The sequence below is a fragment of the Danio rerio genome, chromosome 2, assembly GCF_052040795.2.
Source record: "Danio rerio strain M-AB ecotype USA chromosome 2, GRCz13ab, whole genome shotgun sequence".
Taxonomy (NCBI): Eukaryota; Metazoa; Chordata; class Actinopteri; order Cypriniformes; family Danionidae; genus Danio; species Danio rerio.
Genome location: NC_141022.1, coordinates 29,133,850 through 29,161,329, shown reverse-complemented (window position 1 = coordinate 29,161,329; position 27,480 = coordinate 29,133,850). Strand labels below are relative to the sequence as shown.

At 33.1% G+C, this 27,480-nt stretch overlaps 1 protein-coding gene across 5 annotated transcripts in view; it reads right to left on the bottom strand.

Moving 5' to 3' along the window:
• fndc3ba (fibronectin type III domain containing 3Ba) overlaps positions 1-27,480 on the bottom strand; it is a 235,602-nt gene that overhangs the window by 68,668 nt on the left and 139,454 nt on the right. For all 5 annotated transcript variants that reach the window (XR_015477915.1, XM_087239924.1, XM_087239921.1 and 2 more), the window contains 6 exon segments: positions 16,154-16,212; positions 11,651-11,808; positions 8,980-9,039; positions 5,245-5,383; positions 3,722-3,775; positions 3,138-3,262 (listed from right to left, as the gene is read on the bottom strand). Coding sequence is in view for 4 of the 5 variants with exons in the window: in XM_087239924.1 (XP_087096050.1) it covers positions 3,138-3,262; positions 3,722-3,775; positions 5,245-5,383; positions 8,980-9,039; positions 11,651-11,808; positions 16,154-16,212 (595 nt within the window). In the remaining variant the exon portion in view is untranslated.

Below are 27,480 nucleotides of genomic sequence, written 5' to 3'. Positions count from 1 at the left end.
TTTATTGTGATTTTGATCAAATAAATGCAACCTTAATGACAAGAAACATCTGCAAAAACAAAATTAAAAAAATCCAAATCCCAAACATTTGACCGATAGTGTTCACAATTACATAAACACACAGGCAAAATTAAGTTTGCTGGTTATCCGTCAGTGAAGATGTACAAACATGTTTTGCATAAACTTTGCAAAAGTCTCTTTATAAGCACCATGCTCATCTGCATCCCTCTCAGGTCTCACTTTGATTGAATTTCTTTTTAAACACACCAATATGAAAAACTTCCAGACTGACTTATGGAATTTGAATAGCTTTTTTTCTTTCCTCTCAACGGCAGCGTTAAATCTGGTTTCTTCCAATTAACTGCTTGTGACAAGTTTACTGGAGCCCTCAATATTTATTGTATGCGGGAGATTGTCTGTAACTGCCACTGGGAAATGGGAGATGTTAAATGAGCTTCTCTCAGTTAAGGAAGTAATAAAAAAAAACATCCCCTTGGACTGGGCGAAAGGTGCTTTGCTGGAGGTGGAGTCTCATATTTCAGCGGTGCTTCATTCACTGTGTCTCTCTAGTATTAATGTGAGGAGATGGAGAAGACGAAGGATGGCGCTGCATTCAGAGTGACCACCATCTTACCTCAGAAGCCAAATTTAAACATTGTGTGATTTTCTGTAGATCAGGGAGAAGGAACCAATAATTCATATGTTATATAATAGTATTTTTATTGTGGATACTGTTATTCTATAATTTATAGCAAATTAAATGCATAAGGTATATAATCTGGTTCTCGAATCTGATTGGGTGATAGCCATGTGATATTCTGCAATAGCAGCACTCATACAGCCTCTTCACCCTTCTGTATTACTCCGCCCACATAGAGTGACAGCAGATCAATAAACTCACTACAGCTTGACAAATATTGCAGCTGTTGGACAAAATAATGGACTTTTGAGGCTTCTTTAGGTGAGAATGTAGTTGTTCAGATTGCAACAATGCAGTTTATTTTAAAAAGGATAACGTTAGAGCCTATTTTAAATATTTAAATTTTTTAAATAAAGATACAGCCTGTCAGAAGGATAAGAGCAAAAACGGTTGACGTTGTCCATCCACAAGATGGTAACAGAGACCACATAATAAGCCCTTAAAGAAAAAAAACTCAGCAAAATTTTAAACTACTGCTATTAAAAGAATAAAACTGGTGACATTCTAAGTCAGTCAGTGCTGTATTGCAGTGCTGTATTGAGTGTGAGATGGGACTCGCATATGAGGAATGTATGTATTTTGTGTTGGCCACTCTTTGTATAACACTGAGCTATTTTTTTGGTTGGACATGAAGTAGTAACGGTTTCTGCTGTTCTGACGTCAGCTGCAGATGTGAATGAATGGGGAAAGAAAGTAGTTTCTCATACAAAAGGGTTTTTAAACTCTCCATGTTTGATTTTTTTTTTATATACACAATTATGCCGTCCTATAAACACAATATCACACTCGTAGCAGTGAGATAGGGCTGTATATTGTCAATGATGGGACACTAAGGCATGCCACGCACCAGTGCCAATTTACAGCCATATCGCACTGCTACTTGTATGATATTGCTCATATTTATTTCTATGAAATAAACAGGAAAAAAGAATTATATATATATATATATATATATATATATATATATATATATATATATATATATATATATATATATATATATATATATATATATATAATTACAATATAATGTATAGAAATACGTATACATTGGATATATTTATTGTAATAATATAAATTATACAAATTATATGAAGTGTCATTACCTGAATTGTTTCTTAACTACATTTTTGTATAATGATAAGTTAGGGGTGATGATAAATTTATTTAAAGCTATCAGCATATTTGCGGTAATATAAAAAAGGCAGATACCAATCTTTTATTAATTACATTGAATAAGCTACATGCCTTTCAAATAATTCAACAATTTTCTCAAAGCAAAATCATTCAGTTCTCATAAAAAAAATAAAAATAAAAAAAAAAACTATTTCAATCCTGTAGAAATGATCAGACCCGAGTCTAAAAATATGAGATGTGCATTGGGAAAGCAGCTGATTTGCACTATGTTTAAGCGCTGGAATAATGCTCTGCAATAACCAACCATAGCTAAAATATTTTGGACAATAAAAGAATCTAACTGCAACTTAGTAAGTCAGTAATTGTCTGAAACGGCTATTAATATTAATAATAGTTATTAATAACTGACATATAGCAAAAGCACTGGCTTCATATGTTCAGTTTAATAAATAAATACATTGTATACTGGGCTAAATAAAAAAACCCTGTTAAAGAAATACTGAATAGCAAAAATCGCATTTGAAGATTTTTATATTGTAATTTTGTGTGTCTCTTAAAATGTTGGAAATGTAAATGTTAAATGTCTGCATGCTCAGAAAAAAAGTAATTAAATGATGAAAAATAGATAGTGCTGTATAACTGATATCAGAAAAAATCTACCGATGAAATTGATATCGGCCAAAAATTGGTGCATCTCTACCATAAACCTAACCCTAAGAGAAATATATAAATATTTATAATTAATAAACAAATATGTAATTATTAGGCCCATTTAAAATATTTCCTTACTTTAAACACTATTGTTGTCCGAACAAAATCAGTAAACACTACAAATGAATTAAATTGGATATTTAATTATTTTTAAATTATATAAATATATACTACTACAGTATATCTATAGATCTACCTTTTGCTTTCTGCTTAAAAACCGTGAGATTTCAGTCCACCACTTAAAATGAAAAAATAGAAAACAGAGAAAAGAAGAGAGAGAAAGAGCTTCAGTGGCTGTTCTCCTGCTTCAAGGTGACTTTATGGCTCTCCTCCTCCATTAAGACTTGAGGGATGGTTGAAACGATCAGTTTGCATCAGGGATAATGGGATTGTTTTGTCACACAGAGGATTTAATAATATGCATCCTGTACAGCAACCCATAAAAATCCTCCTAATTCAAAAGCTCAAAACATAGTTGGGTCAAACAAATGCTTGAATCTTTGGCTGCATCCCATTTTTCACACAGTTCGTACTAAATGCAATGCAATGTATTTTATTGTGCTAATTACAAGTGATGTGGAATTGATACCTCATTCCTATGTCGTTGCGAGCCGCGACCCGAAACGTGTAGGCCATGGCTGGACACAGATGAGTGAGTTTATAGTGCCTTTGGTTTCCGAAGTGACATTCTCTGAAACTGTTGTTCTTTTTGCCCTGACAAATGAAACAGATGATTAGCATATACATTTCAGACACTACACTGAACAAAATCAATGATGTTTTAAAACTACTGCAATTATGGATGCACTAAGAAATCATAAGAGTGTGCAACGTCAGATATGAATTAAAAAAAAACAATCAAATTGCAGTTCAACCTAGGGTTGTTTTTTTCTAAAAGTGTTAAAAAAGAAAGAAAATAATGGTTCTACTAAAAAAAAAAAAAAAACATTGTAAAGACTTTCCTTTGAACAAAAAGAAACACACACACACACACACACACACACACACACACACACACACACACACACACACACACACACACACACACACACACACACACACACACACACACACACACACACACACACACACACACACACACACACACACACACACACACACACACACACACACACACACCACACACACACATATATATAGAGTTAACCATACCTCATCCCACTCTAAATGGTAACTGCTGATTTTTGATCCATTATCGACTGGTGCCTAAAAGGAGAGAAATAAAAGGAAACAAATTACAGCAACACAAAAAGGCGGGAAACTGGAAGAAAACATTATTTCCTGATCGAATTTGTTTTGTAACTGGATGTACTGTCTGTGACTGGACCATGAAACTGACAACAACTGGATTTGCAACTAGGAACTATTTTTACTTCATCTAATTAGGACAGTTCAACTAATTAATTTATTTAAATGTTATCCAAAAAATTTTTTGCTTCCCTCTAACACATACAGTAGAAGGCAGCACCTTTCAAGTATGTCTCTGCAACCAGGAAACCTTCAAGTGGGAGGGACTACTTAAGTAGCATGAATAAATTGGGGCTAGAAGGGTTACAACTGCGGCTACTGAGAACATAAAAATGCACATAAATATGTACAGGAACGTTTTTGTGACATCGTAAAACAATAAATATTGTTTTTTTTAATACTGTACGGGGTAGGTTTAGGGTTGGGGAAGGTGTTGACGTTAATTAAACACAATAGGTTGAGCTGTGTGTCATACACAAGGTGTTAAATAAATCAATCGGACGCCCCAGGAGGTTTGTCCAGCCCACTTGGAGCTCAAGTGCCACTCATTGACCAAGTGCCACTCATTGACCTCAGCTGACCTGCCCATTTGGAACTGTTGAAACTCAAACATCTGTTTATACATATCATACAAATTAAGACTTCTTTGTCATGCGTATAATGAGCATTAGTGATTAAGAGAACGGCCTGGCTCTTAAAATAAAATAAAATAAAATAAAATAAAATAAAATAAAATAAAATAAAATAAAATAAAATGAAATAAAATAAAATAAAATGAAACAAAATAAAATAAAATAACACCATTACAATGCTTATTTGACTTTTGTGATATATTCTTACGCTGTAAAAGATCTAAAATAATATCATTGATATAATATAATATATATAATATATACAAAATTTTGTATCTTTCCATGTCAAGTACACTTTAGATCTAAATTTTAAAAGTAAAACATTAAAAAAACAACTATTTTATGACAAAAATAATCACTAAATTCTTACTTTTATGTATTATTTACTTGTTTTGTAAAATATAATATGGGTTTTAATGAAATGCTAATATTTATAATTGTACTTAAAAAGGTTTGATGACATTTCTTCCAAAATTTTAAATAAAATAAATCAATGTTTTAAAATGTATTAGAATAGAAATCAGTTAAGTAAAACTGTAATGACATCACAGTATCAATTGAAATACAATGAAACAAAGCAATTGTTTCTCCTCTTTCTATGTTCCACAGAAGAAATAAAGAAAGTCACAGAGGTTTGGAACAACATGAGGTTCAGTCAGTAAATGATGACAAAACATCTGCAAATCTAGCAGACTCATCAGGTTTGCAATAAGTTCTCATTCACAATGAAACATCCTTTCAATGAGTCGATGGCTTGAACTTCTACACTCAGTGTGTGAGAAGCGCTCTCCTCACCTTCCACTGCAGGGTGAGCGTGCTCTTTGTGCGGTGGGACAGTTTAGGGGGCAGTGGGCAGTCTGGGGCACTGCTGTGGGTGGTGAAGGCCCCCACCTCTGAGCACGAACCCTTCACAGAATTGCACACAGCGTTCACTCTGAGAAACACAAACACACACACACACACATATATACGGTGAGCATAGTTTATCCAAAGTATGCTATGATACATTTGATAGCTCTTCATTTTGATGTTGCCCTTCAAACACTTTATTGACATTCTGTCTGCAATAAATGTTAAACATCTTCCTAAGTTAGCAGAGAATAGGAATGGTTTATAAATCTGCTGTCCATTTAAAGATGAAGTGCAAAAGAGAAGTTTCCTTTCAGCTTTCCTTTTAAGAGTTATGGCTTAATGATTGAAAGAAAATAATTGAGAAAATAAAATTATAATATAACATTAATTGAATAGAATATTACTTAAATATAATAATTATTATTATTTTTTTATTATTATTATTACTATTATTATTATTATTATAGTAATAATAATGAACACAACATATGTTAGTGATTAGAGACCAGAGGAATTCGCTATTATTGTTATTATTACTAATATTATTATTATGTAATAATAATTATTATATTCAATTATTATTGTTATTATTATTATTATTATTATTAGTAGTAGTAGTAGTAGTAGTAGTAGTAGTATTAGCAGTATTATTATTACTTACTGTAGATTAGGAGATCAGAGCAATTTATTACTATTAATACTATTAGTATTAGTAGTAGTACTAATTTAAATAAACACATTAGATGTTAGCGGTTAGGACTAATGCAGTTTTTTATGTTTATTTAAATTACATTTTTAAAAATAATTTTAATTATAGAAAATTATTATTATTATTATTATCATTAAATTATTTTAAATTACAAAATGATGTACATATAGTTATATGGACATTTAAAATATATATTTTTTAGTCTGTACACATTTAGTTAAAGCCTTTAGTTAAGCCTTTAAAGTAGTTAGTTGACATGTACAGTTGCTAAGTTACTGTACTAACAGTCAGCATGTCTTAAGGGGATCATGAAAATAAAGTGTAACCTTGTATTTATAGCAGAAACATTTTTGTGCATTCTACAGAAGATAGAGAGCATTCAAGATGTACAATTTATCAGTAATCAAACTCATGACCTTGCTGCTTCAAGCACCAGTTGAGTTACAGAAACTGAAGCGTATCTGCACCTTGTTCAATACACTACAATCAGAAGTTCAGTGTGTTTTCTGATTGAGTGCACGTTGCCTTTACAATGCTGGGAAATTGCTTTTAAGAAAGAGCTAAAGTAAAGTCTCGCAGCGCCACACTTCACCTCATTGCTTATTCCCTGCTGGAAAAAAGTGGGATAAGAATCTTCTGGCCACACATTTTCCATCATGGCAAAGACATTTATGAATAATAAAAAATATATATATATATTTATAGTAATGTTGCATTATATAGTTTTCTTGTTTCTAATATTTAACCATTCAACATTAAAGGGATAGTTCATCCTGAAAATAAAAGTTACTCACTATTTACTCAACATCAAGTGGTTATAAACGTAATTTTTTTCTTTCATTGAACACAAAGGAAGATATTTTGAATAAAGCTAAAAACCCGTAACCACTGACTTCCATAGTAGGAATAGTTAAAGTCAATTCCTTAAGTATCAGTCTTCCTTTGCATTCAAAAGAAAGAAACTCAAAGAAGTTAAAAACAAGTCAAGGTTAATTAATTGATGACAGCATTTTCAGTTTTAGTTGAACTACTGCATCTCTTTAAAGAGTAATCGAGAGCTACAATCTCAACATTTATTAAACAAAAAAAAGCAAACTTAAAACTACAAGTAAACTTAAAACAAACGTCATTTAAATACATGAAATAAATGTTGTACTGAACCTGTGTCCCTTTAGCAAATACAGAAAATATTCATACACAAAACAGTAAATTCTGAATCTAATATTGATCAATCATTAAATTTACAATATTCTTTTTTGTTCTCTGATTAACACATCACAGCAACTGGGTTATACAGTATTTCTGAACATGGTGCACATCTGACATTGTATTTTCTAAAATCTTTATCTTTTCTTATCTGGTTCATGTCTAAAAGAAAATAGTTTTACCTTGTATTTCTACCTTGAAGGGCCATAATGGTCAAAGTGACCACATGCATTTTAGAATCTGCTACTTTTTTTGTTTATTTAAATATGCGTGGGGCGACGCGGTGGCACAGTGGGTAGCACTGTCTCCTCACAGCAAGCAGGCTGATGGTTCGAGCCTCAGCTGGGTCAGTTAGTGTTTCTGTGTGGAGTTTGCATGTTCTCCCCATGTTCGCATGGGTTTCCTCCGGTTGCTCCAGTTTCCCCCACAAAGCGCAAAGATATGCAGTACAGGTGAATTGGGTAAGCTAAATTATCAGTAGTGTATGAGTGTGAATGAGAGTCTATGGGTGTTTCTCAGTGATGGCTTGCAGCTGGAAGGGCAGCCGCAGTAGAAAACATATGCTGAATATGTTGGCGGTTCATTCCGTAGTGGCAACCCTTGATTAATAAAGGGACTAAGCCGAAAAGAAAATGAATGTAAAAATATGCGTGCCTCTGTTGCCTAGCAACTTCCTGGTATAAAAAAAAATCTCAATAACATAACTTTACTGTAAACATGTGATAAAAAGTGGGGTGTGCACATTGGGTAGTCTAGTACTGTAACTCAAACACAACGACAGGTTAAAATGCAAAAAAGGATCATATTTTAGGTTAATGACTCCTTAAAATTATAATGACAAATATACAAAGCTAAATTCTAAAATATCAATCGAAGCTTTGAGTGTAAACATGACATGTTATGTGAATTAATATGAACGGTCAGAATGATTACAATACTATCTTAGTGGTTATAGAATACATTAAATTAAGGTAATTCTAATTTTAAAAAACTTCTACTTACTAACTGAATTAAAAATTGTGTAACCTCCCTGTGCTTAAAACTTATTTTGTCCTTAGTAAACCTGCTCAGTTTTCAAGTAGGCTTTGGGGATTTCGTTTCCTAAAGTGCCTTGGAGATGTTACCACGGTTACTCTGGATTAACCCGTCTCCATATTTTCTTGGGCATTCAGGGTCGCATACAGAGCATTTCCAACCATCACTTAATCAGAACATACATACAGCTACCATTCCTAAGGGTCAAAGGTCATCTGAAAACTACACTTCAGTTTTTAATGAGGATCCAGGCAAACTGACTTTCAGCACTAACAAGAGCTCCTGGTGACGGAACAGACTAAGACCGCAGATCTGAGCTCTTGCAGATCACCTCAGATGTGGCCTTGAAAGGTTTTTGGAGGAACAGTACATGCATCATATTTAATCTTGACCTTTGCAGCATTGTGATGCACGGCACTTTCGGGACAATTCATCACAGGTAACAGGCAGACCATTAGAGGGACATTTAGGTAGAGCTGAGGTCATTAAACAAAAGCACAAATCAGAAATGATGACTAATTTTCCATTAACGTTAAATTCGATTATGCAACAAAAAGAAAAGTAAAATCACAGATAATTGCATCATGGAAATGACTATTCGGATAATGTGAAATGGAATAAACGTGTGTGACAATGGGTTCTAATCACAATAATAGTTGAAGCAACTTTAAGCACTTGTTCTTGACATGAAAAAGGCGCAGAAAAAAAAAGCTGACAGATATACTTACCTAACGTGGTAATCTGTCGCTGGTCTGAGATCCTTTAAATTGCATTCCAACTCCTCTCCACTGAAAATACACACACACACCGGTTACTGAGCTTAATGGATGCCAGCAATATAGCTGTGGCATTCAAAGTGCAAAACTGACTTTCATAAGAGATGTTGTTCAGTTATTGAGCACAACGGCTCAAGGGGAAATCTGTGATTGCTTTTGCCGTGACAGATTTTTTGGTTTCCTACCAACCTTCTCCTGCTGGTGCAGATATATTTTGTTAGCGGTTGCACTGGTGCAACTGTAAAATTGCCCCATTCTTTTAGATTATGGGCCATTGTTTTCTTCTGGGCAAACACTAAATAAGCTGCTCAGAACAATGCTAATCGACCATGAGGGCAAATTAAATAAGGCTACACAAACTAAATTTAAATAGAGCACGAGAAGTGTGTCATGTTAAAACTAAAAATAAATGTGCGACATATATCACTATGGAAACTGCAAATTATAATATACCCATAACTTTATAATCAGCAGTGGTGACTGTGGGCTTATTGTAGTGAATATATAATATAATATAATATAATATAATATAATATAATATAATATAATATAATATAATATAATATAATATAATATAATATAATATAATATAATATAATATAATAAGTTGTTTAGCTCTTTTTACAATAATTATTGTTTCATAGCAGCTTTACAAAACATGCACATTATTGCATTACAATCAAATTAACTTAAAGTTACAATCAAATATACAGTAATTATATACAGACTTGGTTAACCTGCAGTTTTATAGCATTTAGGTAATGTCTATGTGTACATGTTTAAAAAAGTGTTTTTTGTTTAGATAATTTCAATGTGGTCATGTCATTGGCCCATCAACATTTCCTGCTTGTTATCAAACTGTTTCATATCTGTAACAAGAGGCAATTCAATCATGACTTCATGTTAAAACATCCATCATAACATTATTTATTAATATGAGGCTCTTTTTTGAATTCTCGAAAGCTATGGAAATTCAAAATGTAAAACAGGAAATATGTTGCTTTTGTTTACATCCGTCAAAATGGTCATTTAAGTGTATGTGTTGACCTCGGAAATATATTGTAATATAATATAATATAATATAATATAATATAATATAATATAATATAATATAATATATATTTATCCGTTGGCATCTCCGTGTGGGCAGTAGGTAGTGCTGTCGCCTCACAGCAAGAAGGTCGCTGGTTCGAACCTCGGCTCAGTTGGTGTTTCTGTGTGGAGTTTGCATGTTCTCCCTGCCTTCGCGTGGGTTTCCTCCAGGTGCTCCGGTTTCCCCCACAGTCCAAAGACATGCAGCACAGGTGAATTGGGTAGGCTAAATTGTCCGTAGTGTATATGTGTGTGTGTCAATGTGTGTATGGATGTTTCCCAGAGATGGGTCGCAGCTGAAAGAGCATCCGCTGCGTAAAAGCTTGCTGGATAAGTTGGCGGTTCATTCTGCTGTGGCGACCCCGGATTAATAAAGCGACTAAGCCGACAAGAAAATGAATGAATGAATCTCCGTGTGGAGTTTGCATGTTCTCCCTGTGTTCGCGTGGGTTTCCTCTAGATGGAAGGGCATATGTAAAATGGGACTAAGCCGGAAAAAATGAATCAATAATATAATATAATATAATATAATATAATATAATATAATATAATATAATATAATATAATATAATATAATATAATATAATAATAAGAGAAATATACAATTAGTTGGCTTTTGAATTGTTTTATTTTTGATTAAAATATTAAAAAAAAAAATTAATTATATTAAATTTGTTGATAAATGTTGTACAATGTACATTGAATTGCAAACAACTGCAGCATACTGTATGTAAACTTTTTAATCTGTAAGTGAAAGTAATCTAAAGATGAAGTAAATTTGTTTACTTTAAAACCTTTTCACATTTACTGCAAGTAATTTTGTTGTTGTTTTGTTGGATATAAATATGTTCCGCTTTCATAACTTTTGACGGTTTTTAAATAACCATGACTTATCAAATCTCAGATTATAGGTTCACATAAATGACATGCAGTTATACGTACATTTCAATACTATTTCTCACCTATATTATCATTAGTTTTCAAGTTTTGGATGTCAATGAATGTATTTTTTTTATTCTTGATAAAAAATAGATTAATGCAGTAATAACATGGTAAAACAGCAACATATAAATCTAGTACAAGCAAAAAATAATTTTTCCATGTTTACTCAATCAGGTCTTGCTGGTATATGCAAACAGACCCAGAAAGTGAAAAAGGTGTACACACTTTTTAAAAATGATTTATCAGGTGAAGATCCTCTTTTGAACAGTAATATTTAATAAATATAATTAAAGCAGCAGCACATCTCTCATAAGTCAGTCTGCATCTTTGGGCTTTGAGCCTCATGCTTCACAGGGGCGATAACATGGTTTGAAGGTCTGATTATCTTTCGTCTCCGCTCTCTGGAAATTGAATCATGCACATCCTGATGGGAGAAAAGGCTGCATCCAATGATTCTTTTTGCTTTTTTACTCAAAGGATGATGTACTCATATATAATCCGCTCCCTTGTGGAGAGCGCTGTTAAAATCATGAGTACATCAAGACTTCAAGGATTTTTGCATGGTCAAAACAGCTCCTCTGTGTCTTACCTATAGATGATGCGGTACTGGCCGTTCCGACCCTTGTCTGAGAGAGCGACCTCATAGCTGCAGGTAAACGGGTGTCCGTTACTGTGCCTCTCTCTGTTCTGGAGGCCTGCTGGTGGAGCCCAGGTCAGTCGAGCTGTACGGGACTGAATATTTAAAACCTGTGGAGCACATTCAAAATAATCAGCATATAAAAAATAAAGCAATAGTATTAGAATTATCAATATAAAGGATGAATAAAGGGTAAGACTTTATTTAGATGGTCTCTATTGCACATTTTGATGAATAAAAGTTGCATTGCAACTACATGCCAATTAATTCTCATTAATTCCAACTATCAAATTCTACATTACGCATTAAAGGGACCATCAAAATAAAGTGATGCCAAATAAAGTTATATAGATAGTTATATAATAATAGTATATACGTACACACACATAGAAGGGTTTCCTAATTGTGATTTGTTGTATGTCACTTCAAATTCATAAGCACCTTACCATTGCATGAATTCTGATAAAATAATAATAATAATTTAAATGATTCAACTACAATGTTCATCTGTTAAATTCTGTTATTATATTATATTATATTATATTATATTATATTATAAAGCTGATCAGTTGTTTTTGTTTTTTCAAATAAGTCACTTATTCTAACCAAGAATTTATTTATTATATTTTAAAAAATAAAATCACAATGTTCAAAAAATATTATCTAATTTTCCTTTAATGAATTTGTTGATAATTATTTTATTTGTACATTTATTGGAAAACTATTGCACCATCAGTTATTATTAAGTGAATTTGTTTCCTTTTTAAATATATTTTTAATATTCACTTTATATTTTGATAGACTGAATTTTACAATTAAAAATTATAATTTGAATATTATGTTTTTATTAAATATATATCATTAAAATACAATATTATACTGTATAATATATGTATTACTGTATATAATATATTAAACCATGCAATAGTATACATACATTTTAGATGTCAATAAATATGATAATATCCTTGTTAAAATCTAAAACTTCAACCACAACTGTATGGGAGAATAAACTGCTGTTACTATCCAAGACTGTGAAGGCAATTGACACCAAGACAATCCACGGGACAGAGATTTACTCAGAATGAGTTTTCAGCCACTAAAAAAAAAAAAAAAAAGCCTGGATAAGACGTTCAATTTAATTTAAGACCAAAATGACAAAGCCACAAACTCCTCAAAATGGCTTTCTCTTGCCATTTCATTATGAGGTTAACATACAGCTATCACAGCTTTGAAACTACTTATTTGCTAAACCTACCAGGATTATAGACTTGCAGATAATAGGTGGTAGATTTCTACCTGTCCATAATGCCAGCCAATAAATGTTGTACACACATAAAAACAACATACAACTTTTTAAACTTTTAACTGCATAAAAAACGTGCAATTTTCATAGGTCATTTAGATATTGTTAACACTAATATGCTTTTTAGGCCTATACCTCCACAAAACCAGCTTTTTACACGCTATACACAGAAACGCAAGTATAAATAAAAATGGACAGAGCAGCTATAACACTTCAGTCAACACATAATTCAGTGTAACAGCTTTTTTTGAGGGTATAACATGAATGAGCTGCAGACGTCTAAGGCTACAGAAGCAATCTACCCACAGAGCCAAACCGTTCAGCAATGCACCCTCAAACGCAATCTGTCCTGCGGCAGGAGTAACTGCAGGTGAAAGTCTGTCGGTGGATAAGCGATGGTTGTTGCTCTCGGATGTGAACAGCTAGCATTGCCACTGGCACTTGTGAAGCTACAGCAATCTGTTCTCAACAAACTGGCTGCTGTCAGATGTGGTTTGCTCACACAAAACACAAACACTTCTGAAAAGCTCAGAGAAATATACGGTTTAAAAGTTTAGGGTGGATAAGGTTTCTTCAATGTTTTTGAAAGAAGTCTCTTTTTGTGCCCATGTCTATCTTTAAGAAAATTAACCATGATTTTACTTCAGGAAAAACAAAGACTTTGCAGTCAAACCATGATAAATATAAATTAACCATGGTTTTGCTATGTTAAATAGTTTACACAATCTATGTAATAAAATTGTGGTACAAAGTAATTAAACATGGGTTCTTTTTTTACAATATACAAGTATTTGATCAAAATTCAGAAGAAACATAATAAATGCAAAAGCAGTTTTATTATTTTTCATGCAATATTATTAGCCTCATTTTTTTAAAATTCTCTACAGAAAAAAACACTTATCCAATAACTTGCCTAGATAACTGCAGTAAATTAACTAAATTACTACCTTATTAAATTGTACTGTACCCTTTTAACCGCCTGCTACCAAGTGGTTGAGCATATTTTGACTGTTTCAAATAATGACTGTCAAAGTCAATTAAAGACTGACTGCTTTAAATAATGGTTTACACTACACAGCATTGCTGGTTTACAAAAAAAAAAAAAAAAATCATCTTGCACTACTACTCCTAATTTTAATTTTATTGTAAAAAACAAAACAAACAAGAAATCATTTAAATGAGAATCTAAAATAAAGATGATTTAGTGTTCAAAAATGTTTATTTTGAATATTTAAAAAAAATAAATTGGTCTTACACTTCATACTTTTCAGACTTTCAGAGTATATATATTAACTACGTTACTTTTATCATAAACCAACATAAACTATTTGATAGAAGTTGATATTTTAGAAATTAAGGGATGTGTTGAAAAAAATGCATTGAGTGTGTTAACTAGCTGCATTAGGAGTAAAGAAATACAATGCAAACAATGTTTTTGTTTGTGGAAAAGTTAAGCTGAATACTAGTATCTTGCAACATAAATAGTAAAATATTATGTGATGCAATCATGGCAAAGACAAAACAAGGTAGTTAAGGTATTAATTATTATAAATTATTATGTTTAAAAACGTGTTTAAAATGTGGTGTTACCGACACCAGTCTTTTAAAAGGTACTGCACAGAAGATGTCTAATTCTCCATTCAATCATCAACATTCTAGCACAGCAAAATTGAATTTAAAAGACTAACATATGTTTGAAAGCAGTGTCACCTACTGGTCAAAAGTGCTCAACTTTGCAAAAATCTTATGCTATTTCTTGTTGAAATTGTTCTAAATATCATAATAATTTATTTTACTGTGCTACAGCGCAGCGCTGAGCTTCTTTAGTTATATCAAGAAGTTGGAGAGCATTAATTGTCTTTTTTGACAAGCTTGTGGTTTGGGGATAATCTCTCTCTAAACTTCAGCTATATAAAGGAATTGGCCCCTGTCTATAGCATGGAAGAGAATCATAAGATGAATTCAAGCTCATAAAGTAAGGCAAAGCTATTACAGGATGGCACAGAGGGTCCATTAGTGCAGTAGCCGCACGTCTCTCAAGAAAGCCTCATCTTAAGGTTCAGTAAGTCACAGTAGTTTCCCACTTTTGCTGCCTGCATATTTCTGTATGCCCACATTTTCATCCACTCATGAAGCTGCAGGTACATTTTGGAATTAGGTGGTATACACTATCGTTCAAAACTTTGGGGCGTGTTTTTTTGTTTTAGAATTTTTTTAAACTTTGTAAATTTATTTTAAAAAGTAATAACAACAGAAAATGAAATAAAAACAAAACTAAGGTTTCTAAAACAACAAATAAGCATGGTCCTTCAGAAGTTAATGTTGAATTTTTTTTTTTATTATCAGTGTAATGAAGTAGTGCTGCTTAAAAGTTCCGAGTAAAATGTGAAGATACATTTTTAATAAAAAAAAAAATTATATGCATTTTAAACAACTTTTTACTCTATCTTGTGATCAATATAATTTGCTCTTGCTAAATAATTTAATAATTTAAACAAAAAAGAAATATATAAATAGTCAAGTAAATATAAAGTAAATATGAAATAAAAACAATCTGTCTGAATTACTTCTTTTACAATATGTGAACTCTTTACTGTCTAAAATGTCTAATATTTTGCTTTTAAGCTATTAATCTTGCACTTAGGGACTAGATGAGACAGCTGTTTAAATATCACACATGCAATTAAATACATGAAAGCCAAAACAAAAAAAGGAGATGATTGATGACTGCTGGTTAGTTTTACTCATAGATTATCACTTAAAGTGACAGCATGTCCTTAGATGCTCCTGAACTAAACAACAGGCAGGCAGGCTGCGTGAACAGATGGGAAAAGAGCCGAGCAAAACATATCGGTCAGAAAACATTGTTTTGATGGAATTGTTCACCTCGTTCTCAGCTGCTTGCAGGTAAAACCAAACCAAAACAAAACACTGCCACTAAGTGGTTGCATTCGGAACTGTGAGACTATCCTCTCATGACACTCAGTATCCGACATTTATGACATATTGAAATAATTAATCATGTCAAGTTGTTTATCTGTGTGCTTGTATTTACGGCCTGTACTTTTTGGACATCAAGTTTATCTAATGTCATTAAAACCATTAGCAATTTTCACTCATGAGATTTTTAAATCTTATTGCAGACCCACCTGTGGTTTTTCCATCCCCGAGAGAACATCCTGAACTCTCTTTGCTTCTGAATCATGATCTGCAGGCATGAGACAGAGGAGAAGAGACAGAAAAACAGAAAAACAAGATGTGTTATTCCATTATACGTCAACAGAGGTCAGCTTTACATCACAATTGAACAGCATATTGCGTTGAATGAATAGTTTATAAGTGATAAATATTCTGTCCTTAAACAAGCAATGCTAACTCTCTCCTTTTGCTCTAAACATATACATACATACATACATACATACATACATACATACATGCATACATACTGTACATATATACTGTACATACATACATGCAATCATACAGAACTGGTTTACTCCACACATCTGATTTATAACCTCCTTAAAATAGTGACTTGTAAAGGTACAACAGCACAAATTAATAAGGCTAAACCTAGTACCATTAATGCATGGCAATGTTTTTCCCAACATTTTAGACCTTGTAAAAAAAAATTACTATATAAAGTTTTTCAGCATGAAAGTTGTTGATTTGTCTGTTGCTCCCTCTTACCCGTTTGTTTGTTTGAATGTCTGTTGTTATTTTTTTTAATCTAAAGACAATAAAACATTGATCACAAAAATATATACGGTATGTATATTTTTTTTCCTTTACTGAACAAAGAATATGGTATTTTAAAGAATGCTGATAACCAATTAAACATTATTATCCCCTCCTGTGAATTACTTTTTAACTAAGTGATTTTTAACAGACCAATGACATTTTCATAGTATTTCAATTACAGTTTTTACTTCTTGAGAAATTATCATTTCATCATTACACTTAATCTTGCTGTTTCTTATAACTATTCTTTTTTATTATAATTACTGTCATTCAATAACTTGAATAATTAATGTAGTTAAGCATTTAAACTGCACTTTAAATACTCAATTTTGCACTTCTATAGTATTTTCCCCATATTAGTCAAATAGACCAGGAACTCATTTTACCCATTCTAGCAAAAAGACCAGCAACTCAATTAGACAGATTAGTATGTTTTTGCAAAAGTAGAAAAGAGAGCATGGTGTTAAAAACCAAAACATGAATTTAAAAAGGAATACAACTCTTATTGTGTCAATTGCTTTTGCAAAATAAGGCAATGGAAAATATTTCAGAACTATAGTGGAGCTCACAGAACCCATTAAAAGAGCCCTGGCACAGCTGACACATGAGAAATCGGGAGCATTCGCTTCTACGTCTCAATACTGAATCACATCCATAACTCGTACGCAACCCTCTTGCAAAATTTAAATCAGTACGTGGAAAAAAAAAAAGCTCAACTACCTCATGTTCCCAAGACTGGATTAGCTCACTTAAGCTACCAGATCATCAACGACAGACAGTATTCTGTCAGAATACCTTTAAATCTGTTCTGGCCCTTGTGGTAATAAATGTGCATACACTGAGACACAAGTGTATTTGCCCAATAAACCCAGATTTTTAATTTCCACACTTTTTTCTCCTCCAAGGAGAAACATCTTGCAGGATTTCACTCTCTGCTAGTATTGTGAATCAACTAATGGGCTGGAGATTTGCATGTGTAGCCTTCCCTGATCTGTAAGGGCTTTACAAAAGTGCACTTACAGCTGCAGCAATTCACCTGCTGAGAAACCCCTTGCATTTGCCATTCATCAGTATAAACTGTCAGGAGGGAAAGGAAAAAACTAAACACACTGAACTTATTCGAGTGCAGTTGACAGTAGAAATGTCCTGCAGAGACACATTATATTTTATCCAATACTAAAGAGCATTTAAAGATAGATAATTATAATTTAAATAGCTATTTAAATTGTATATAATTTAAAGAGCATTTTTCTAACTCTTATACACCGTAATTGATGGGTCCCACGCTTTTAAACAATATTTACTGATTCGGTTTGTGATTACTGAATAAGGATTTGTAACAGAAGTATACAGTTATAACAGTAACTACAGAATCAAAATTTATTTTGACGGGAATATTTAAATTAAAATTGTTCATATATTTCTCCAAAAAAAAAAAATAAATAAATAAATAATAATCTCAATATTTTTTTGTCTCCAAGGATATAATATATAATACACTGCTGTAATAAACTCAAACTCAAATAAATTCAAAAAGACAATGCCAGGTAAATGTTTTACCTCACTGCTGCACATTGTTTTTGAACCATTTCAACTATTTTTATGATTGTTAAAATGACTGAATTCATAAATATGGGTCATATTTATGATAAAATAATGTACAAAAACAATTGTATGTACATAGAAAGCATATTACATGCTAGATAAGCATTTACTTTAAAGGGCACCTATGATGAAAATCAACTTTTGTAAGCTGTTTGGACATTGTGTGTAGGTATGGCATGTCCACTGTCATATTGGAGTAGTATAAACCCAACAAGTCTCTTTTCCTGACGTTAAAATAGGACCTAAAGCCCAGAGATTTTGAGGTCCACCGCAATGTGCAACTCATCGTTTCAGAAAGGCTTGAATAAACGCCACCACAAATACATAAAATGAAATGATTTGGAAATTTTGACTAACCAACTAGATATCAGCTTCATCAATCTCTCTTGATCACTGACTGCTGTTTATCTGATGTAATACAGGAGAAGCAGACACGCATGTGAGAACGGTGGGCGGGGAGAAGCAGTTTATTAGCATTTAAAGCCACAGGCTACAAAAAAACAGCTACACTTTACTCAGACACCAAAACGGGCAGATTCTGGAGGCTGATCTGATGGGTATTTTGAGCTGAAACTTTACGGAAATATTCTGGGGACATCTAAGGATTATCTTTAATGCTCTTTAATGTTTCAAATAACCTAAAAAATGTCAAAATATTGTTCCAATATCATTAAACATGATATATACACTTATGTCTGACCTGTATTTATTAAAATACAGAAAAACAATAAGCGATCCCACAAAATTGTATCATATACTTGTAAATTTAAAAGCAAAATCTAGGATAAAGTATACAGATTTTTCTATTTAGAATGAATTTACACAAGACATTCTAACATGTTTTACACTTTTTGTTTTGATGCTTAATACATTTTTCTGTGTGGTCTTTAACTTACATACATGAAACATTTAACCAACATAAACTATTCTACTTTCAGTCAAAAACAAAATAAAATTAATCTAATGGTGAAACTAGGCTATCCATAAACATGTTTTTTGTCATGCACCCAAATGAGTGTGATTGATGTGTGTATTTTCTTTGTGGAGCAGAGAAATACTGAGTTCACAGTGCCTCTGGGCCTTCATGAGTCACGGCAGCAGTGATGTCATACACAATCACCTCAACACGACCCCGCGAGGCAGGCACAGGGAACACAGGCTTCCCCCATGAGACGGAAACCTTGCTAATGCTGTGTGTGTAGGTGACAAATTGAGTTATTACTGAGAGCTGATGAGTAATTGTGCAGATGTGGAAGAATATGAGGTCGCCTTCCTCTTGCCATTAACCAAGCATTCATTTCAACTCAATCTAGCACGGAAGATGGAGTCATCATTGCTGTGTCATGGTCTGTATGCAAGATTGATGTTTTGCATCTATTAGTCATTATATAGATTTGTGAATATGAACTGTGAAATCAAAGTTAAAATGTAAAGAAAACTAACTAGGTACTTCTTTATAAGATTAAGTTATGACAACTTTTATGAAGCATCATTAGCTCAGTTATGTCATTTTTAAATGCAAAGATGATATTGTTTGTAATGTCTTTATGACAATTTGACAGCAAAAATATATTAAAACGTGTCAGAGTCTGTCATGACAAATTGACATAACCAGCACAACATAACGTGTCATAAATCTGTCATAAACATGATTGTCATGAACACATTCATCTTTTTTAAAGCATAGTGTATTATTTGACCTTCTATTGGAGGAAACATGATAAAAAAAACATCACAAAATGAAAAATATGTTTATTACGGCGTAATAAGGATCTCTGATAGTACAGACACTTAATGACATTTTTAATGACAAATTAAATTTGAACTACTGTAGTGAGTATTACCGCTTTTTGGAGGACAAATTCAGTTTGTTCAGAAAATCTATATAGATATTTTTTATTATAATGGCCTCATGAATATCATGTTTTGTTGTCTTTGACAAAGATAATGTCATGACAAAGATATTGACAGGTAACGATGTATTGTGTCAAGCTGTCAAAGACATCTCAAACTATGTCAAATTTGCATTAAAATGATATAACTGAGCAAATGACAGGCATAAACTTACTCGTAAAGGGTCATTTTAATGGGTTCAATGGGTCAATGGGATTGATAAAGGGGCATTTTAAGTCTTTAATGACGGTTTTATAAACACTACCATCTTCAAGCATATTTCATGTAGGGATGCATTGATACCATTTTTTGCAACCGATGGAACCAAAATTCTGAGTATCGATCAATACTGATCCAATCTTGCTACTGTGCTGTTTTTTTTTGTTTGTTAGCAAAATACAGTTTCTATAGATGCCACAATCTAACTAAAAACATGATGCTTCCTGTAATCTAGGCTACAATATTTGATTATTCATTATGACATGGATTTGTTGTGGTCCAGCTTATGTTTCCTTTTTAATATTAAAAAAGTCCTGTATCTGCGGAGACTTCAAAAACAGCAGCTCAAAGGGAAAAAAAATCAGCGCGTTGATGATCTGTCCAATGTATTAAGCCTTTTCTAATTCAAAATTCCAAAAAAAAAATTCAGATTTCTCCCAGGTATTGGTAGTAATTCCCTTATTTTTTAGACAGGCAGGCAAAGTTTCCAGTTTTTGACACAAGTCCAGTTTTTGAGGACATCAGTATGTAACCACATACTAGTGTAATAAAGTAATTAATGTCATCTTCAAACTGTAAATGGGTGTTTAAATTAAGGTGACACTCTTTAATGAATCATGCAGTTCTATGTCCTACAAAAACTACCCATATCCAAAGGAAACAAATAACCAGAGGAAAAAATTTTGCTCATTACACATCTTTATGGGGTCTGAAGGTCATCTCTATGGGGCACTGACTACCTGTTCACCACCAGCACACTTAAACTAGCTGTCGGTTTCACTTTCTGTGTGTTCATGCTCTCCTGTTTCCGCTCTGGCCCTCAGAGAGAGACCCTCTTTCTGTTTTGCTGCTGCCAAGCACAGCACTCGACTTTCCAAAGCTTTACGTCTGTTTCTCACGCATGCAGTCTCCATAGGGAGCCGTACAGTTGAGGCTTGCTGTTCACTTTCTGTCTCGCCCTCCTGCCAAGTTCTGAATAACTGGTGTGTTACAGTATATCAGTGAAAGTAAATAGAGGAAGAGAAGATGATAAAAGAACAGGAAAGAAACAAACAGCTCTCATTTCAAAAACAGAGCTCTTTAATGCTATTTGCGAAGTTTACTTCCTTCTTGTGCCTCTCTGAATATTTGAGGTGAAGGGAAATTGCTGCCTTCAATTAAAGGCTAAAGTCAATGATGGGAAACCAGGAAAACAGAAAGGGTAAAACTAAGGTATGTGATAAGGTATCTACAGTGTGCTGTAATCCTTACAAAACAAAACAAGAGTAAGGAAAAGCAAAAATGAAGGTAAAAAAAAAAATTAAACAAACAAAAGCACAACAAAAAGCAAACAAAAACAAAGCAAATAAAACAGCAAGTAAACAAACAAAATGCAAAAAAGTAGAAAAACAAACTGTTATGCAAAAAAAAGAAAAAAAAGAAAATCAGAACAAAATTCATTCATTCATTTCTTTTGGCTTAGTCCCTTTATTAATCTGGGGTTGACAGAGAGGAAATAACCGCCAAATTATCTAGCATATGTTTTTACGCAGCAGATGCCCTTCCAGCTGTAACCCATCACTGGGAAACTTCCATACACACTCATTTATGCACATACACAACAGACAATTTAGCTTACCTAATTCACCTATACCACATGTCTTTGGACTTGTGAGGGAAACTGGAGCAGCCAGAGGAAACCCACGTGAATACAGGGAGAACATGCAAACTCCACACAGAAATGTCAACTGACCCAGCCGATGCTCGAACCAGCAAGCATCTTGCTGTGAGGCGATAGTGCTACCCACTGCACCACCTGACACAACTAAGCACAAAATAATCAAAACAAAGCAAATCAAACCACAAAAACAAATAAGCAAACAAAAATATACACAATAAATAAGACAGGTAATAAAATGTTAAACTAAAAACAAAGCAAAACAAAACAAAAAAACTATACAAAAAAACAAAACTAAACGGTAACAAAAAATTTAAACTAAAATCAAAGTAAAAAAAACAACTAAAGGAACAAAAAGTAAAAAATGAAAACAAAGCAAAACAAAATCAAAACAAAAAGTAAACAAAACAAAATAAAAACAATACAAAATGTAACAAAAATAAACAACAAAACTAAAACTAAAAACAAAGCAAAGCAAAACAAAAGACAACAAATCAAAAGGTAACAAAAAGTAAACAAAATATGATTGATTTGCTTTGTTTTTAGTTTTTGTTAACAAAAACTAAAAACAAAGCAAAACAATCATACCACAAAAAGACACCAAAACAAACATATATGCATACAAAAATATACACCAAAAAATAAGCAAAACAAAACAGGTAATAAAATGTAAAACCAATAACAAAGCAAAAAAAAAAAAAAAAAAACCACAAAAAAATTTAAGGTAACAAAAAGTAAAACTAAAATCAAAGTAAAACAAAACAAAAAAAAAACAAACTAAAGGTAACAAATTGAAACTAAAAACAATGCAAAACAAAACAAAATAAAAACAAAAGGTAACAAAAAGTGAACAAATCAAAACAAAATAAAAACAAACAGAAGGTAAAAGTAAAAAAAACAAAAAACAAAAGGTAACAAAAAGTAAACAAAACAAAAGGTAACAAAGTAAAACTAAAAACAATACAACAAAACAAAAAATCTAAAATAAATAACAACCAAGCAAAAAAAGGCAGAACTAAATATTTTTAAAACAATTAACACAAGGCAAAACAACAAAACAAACAAACAAAAAATTAATTAATGAAAACAAAACAAAAAACAAAGGTAAGAAAAAAAAAATTAATAAAATCAAAGCGGATGGTGATGACAAGGCAAATAGAACAAAAAGTAGACCACAATCAAGAACTAAAAACAAAAACAAACTATTTAAAAACATAAATTTTCCAAGATTAAATATGAAAAAATTCAGTAAATAAAAACAAGTGTCACATCCTTACATATATTATTAGTCTGTCACACACTCCCAGGCCTTAGAAGATGAAGCAACAGTACCTACCAAAAGCAGTTAATAAGCAATCACAATGCCCTAGCAACAACACAGCAACATGCCAAAAGACTAAACCCTTGTCCCAGATCCAATAGTTAGAAACGTGAAGGTCAGAGGTCACAAAAGTTCGGCTATGAGTCCCAAGAGAGCTCACATTTGACCCCGCAACAGTCTTTAAACCAACATGGAAATCTCCTTCTGGACAAGATACATAAAGCAATAAATAAAAAAATAACCTGACAGTGGCTGGATCTGTTCTGTGAGTGTTTGTGTGTTTAGCTCAATGCGAATGAGCATGCGTGTGTGTATATAAGGAGGTGTTAGGTAAACATTCAAAAGTGAATTTGCAGACGATCAGAAAAAAAATGTCTCCAAGAACACCCACAGAGCTGCAGATGCCAAACGGTCAGGCCAGTAACTACACCCACATGTCTGAGTGCACATTTGTGAATGTGAGCGAAAGCTGGAGCAGCACAGAACTGCAACAGGCACTATAAAACAGCTCACATCTTCCTGCTAACATCCTGAATAAGGGCTGCAGACATAAAAACTAGGCTGCCGCTATCAAAAGGGCTGATCAGTCAGACATAAACATGTTTCACAGTCGCAAATTCTGTTAGTGAGGCCAATTTGTTTGTTTGCTTTTAGATTAAAGCCTCCTGGAATTTTTCATGCACTTTGGTCTGAAAAGAAAGGCTTTTTTTGTGAACTCATTCATCTTTATGCTTGCTTCCGCCGCCTAGTGGGGCAAGATGAAACTGCACATTCTTGATTAGTGATGGTAGTTACACTCACACAGCCTACAGGATAGAAAGGTGCTGTGAGGCCATAGAAATACCTTGAACATAACCAAGCAACTGCTCAGTCATCCAAAAAAATTATAAGGAAAGACAAACTGAAGCTGTGGCTATACTACCAGAACTTTGTTAGGATGAACAGGCAGATGGGAAATAAAACTAAATTTGGGATTTTTGGTTTGGCAAATACACACTGCATTATGTTGTAAGGTTGAATATTAAAGCACAGCAGGATAGGAAATAATGCCAGGTGGTCAAATGAGAACAACAAAAACAACAACAAAAAATGTTCATACTCATTTCTGCAGAAAATGTCACTAATAACGGGTTGGGGAGGGAAGGAGGGAGTGTGGGAGGAAAAGAGAGAAAGAGTTGCAGGATCCTGATCGTTCTCATCTCCGCATAGCACACATTCCATCTGCCCAACAGCTGGCTGTCTAATTCCTCTTTCACACAAACCTGAGAACCACTGACGCTACACACTGCACTCTCACATGAACACACATCTGACACAGCTGCTCACACTCAAACTGACTTGAACATCTCTCTCTCTAATTACCCATCCATCTCTCTATCTACCCATCCGTTCGTCCGTTCTTCCGTGCGTCCGTTTGTCTGTCTATCTATCTATCTATCTATCTATCTATCTATCTATCTATCTATCTATCTATCTATCTATCTATCTATCTATCTATCTATCTATCTATCTATCTATCTATCTATCTATCTATCTATCTATCTATCTATCTATCTATCTCCGTTCATCTGTCTGTTTATATGACATTTTCAAACTTTAGTTTAAACTAATATTAATTGCATAACCATTGTTTTTTTATTTTTTTATTTTATATATATACTGCTGCACTGCAAAAAAATGCTTTTCTTACTTAGATTTTTTTTGTCTTGTTTCTAGTCCAAATATCTAAAAGTTCTTAAATCAAGAAGCATTTTCTAGACAAGCAAAACATAATGTCTTGTTTTAAGAATTAATATTCCAAAATGAAGTGAGTTTTTCCTTAAATCAAGCAAAATAATCTGCCAATGGGGTAAGCAAAATAATCTTATCACAAATCAAAAACAGATTATTTTGCTTTCCTCATTGGCAGATTATTTTGCTTGATTTAAGGAAAAACTCACTTCATTTTGAATTGAATTGAAATAATTTATACACTTTCAGTCATCTGAAATTAAGAAAATGAGGCTTGTAACCAAACAGCCATCGCTGGGGAATGAACAATTCGTGCTAAACTGTACAAATGAGATTATTAACCATACGAATTAGCAGCTAAATCAAAAAGTTAAGAATTGCTGTAAGAGTTTGAAGATATTTTAGACCTAGAATTAATAGGCCATAGTATGAGAAATTTCCCATTCCATGATTTTTCAAGCCACTCTTTAAGGGTATTTAAAAAAAAATTAGGCTTGAATTTGGTACCTGGGGGTCGTCAAAGAAAAAAGCAATTTCAAAAAGAACTATTTAATTTCTCTTTGGGACAGTTAATGTATTCCACTGATTTAACTAATTCTGCACATGGCAATATTTCAATAATGCTGCTTTGTGCGGGTTTCTTGCAGACAGCTTAGCTACCGTTAAACATCTTCTGACTGTAACGCCAATTTTAGACCATCTTTGATCTTTCTTGATTTTTTCAATTTGGACTATGAACAAAAGTTGCCCATTTTCTTCTACATTTTTTTGTTGTCATTTTAAAGCATTTGAGATCATTTTAGATGACCATCCAATAATGTGCTCCACTTTAAAAATACAATTTCTGTTCTCCAAATAAACCTTTTAATTTAACTTACATTTTCAGAATTAAATAGCGGTTTGAAAGACCCATTTTACTTCAAAAGAAATGATTTTAACATTGTATGACACATTGCTTGCCCTCCTTATTTATAATAGTTGACAAAATTCAAGTTGATAATTGACAATAAAACAAAGTCTTGACACTGTTATTATTTTGAACAGTCATTTCAATGCACTAGCCAATTACTTAGAACAGCAGTGCTTATAATGTAAAGGTTGGGTCTGTTATCTTCTATTACACTACTACATTAAGAAGTAAATTATTTGCAATGCTTCTGCTGGTAACAGTAGCACAGCATATGTTACTGATGTAATGACCTAACTGATTACATATTTGAAACATCAGCAGTGCACTGCCTCTTCCACTATACATCATTTAGCACCAGACTAAACTGCCTAAGCTACCTTAGAAAGGTTGAAATGGGGACATGAAGATCTTCAGTCAAAACAATGAGCACAAAAGCTCCAGATGTTAGTGTTGCTCATACCTGCTTTTTCATTTTCAACACAAAGTCTAGGCAGGCTAGATTCTGTTGATGTGTGTGTGTGTGTGTGTGTGTGTGTATCTAAATGTCTGATAAACTATGGTATGCTGTCATTTGTAGTATCACAGACTGTCAGCCCCATTAGCAGAATGGATGCTTTCCTTTCCACCCCTGCCAAGTTGGCATCAGTCTCCTGCCTTCAGTGTGTTAGCTCCATGTCTCTAGCTATCTCCAGAGGGACTCGAAGTGGCATTCGCTCACAGCAGAGATGCATAGCCTCACTACTGCCAAGGGACACAGGGACACGCCAGCGCTTCCTGGAAGGGAGCTGGAAAGAATGGAAAAAGTTGGCAGAGGCTAGAAGCGAGGGATGGAGGAGAAAGGAGAGAGGCGGAGGGAACAAGACTGCTTAGAGCTGCAGAGGGACTAAACCTTGATGAACTGCTCTGGATGCCCAATGGTGCAAATGTCCACCAGTGCCAGGAGTCTTTTCTCCCTCCTCTGTCCATCTTGTAATTTATTTGTCTCTCTGTGTTTCTGTCTGTCTAATTATTTGTGTGTTCGTCTATCCTTACCTTCATTTTCATATTTCATTTTATCCATTTATATATTCATCCATTCATATATCTTTCTATCAATCATCTTTCAAATCATCAATCAAGCAGTCCAACTTGCTACCAATCCATCCATCAATCAATCCCTCAATTCAACCATTAATCCATAGATCCATCAAATTTATCAATCCGTTCTTCTATCTATTAATCAATCTATAAGTCATTTCATCAATCTAACCAATACATCCATAAGTTTGTCGATCTATCGATCTATTAATCCCTCTAGTCATCCATCCTGTGTGCAATCATGTATGTTGTGTCTATAATGTCACTTAAGAACATGGAGTAAACATAACTTAACTGACAAAAGTCTTGTCGTCGATCCCGG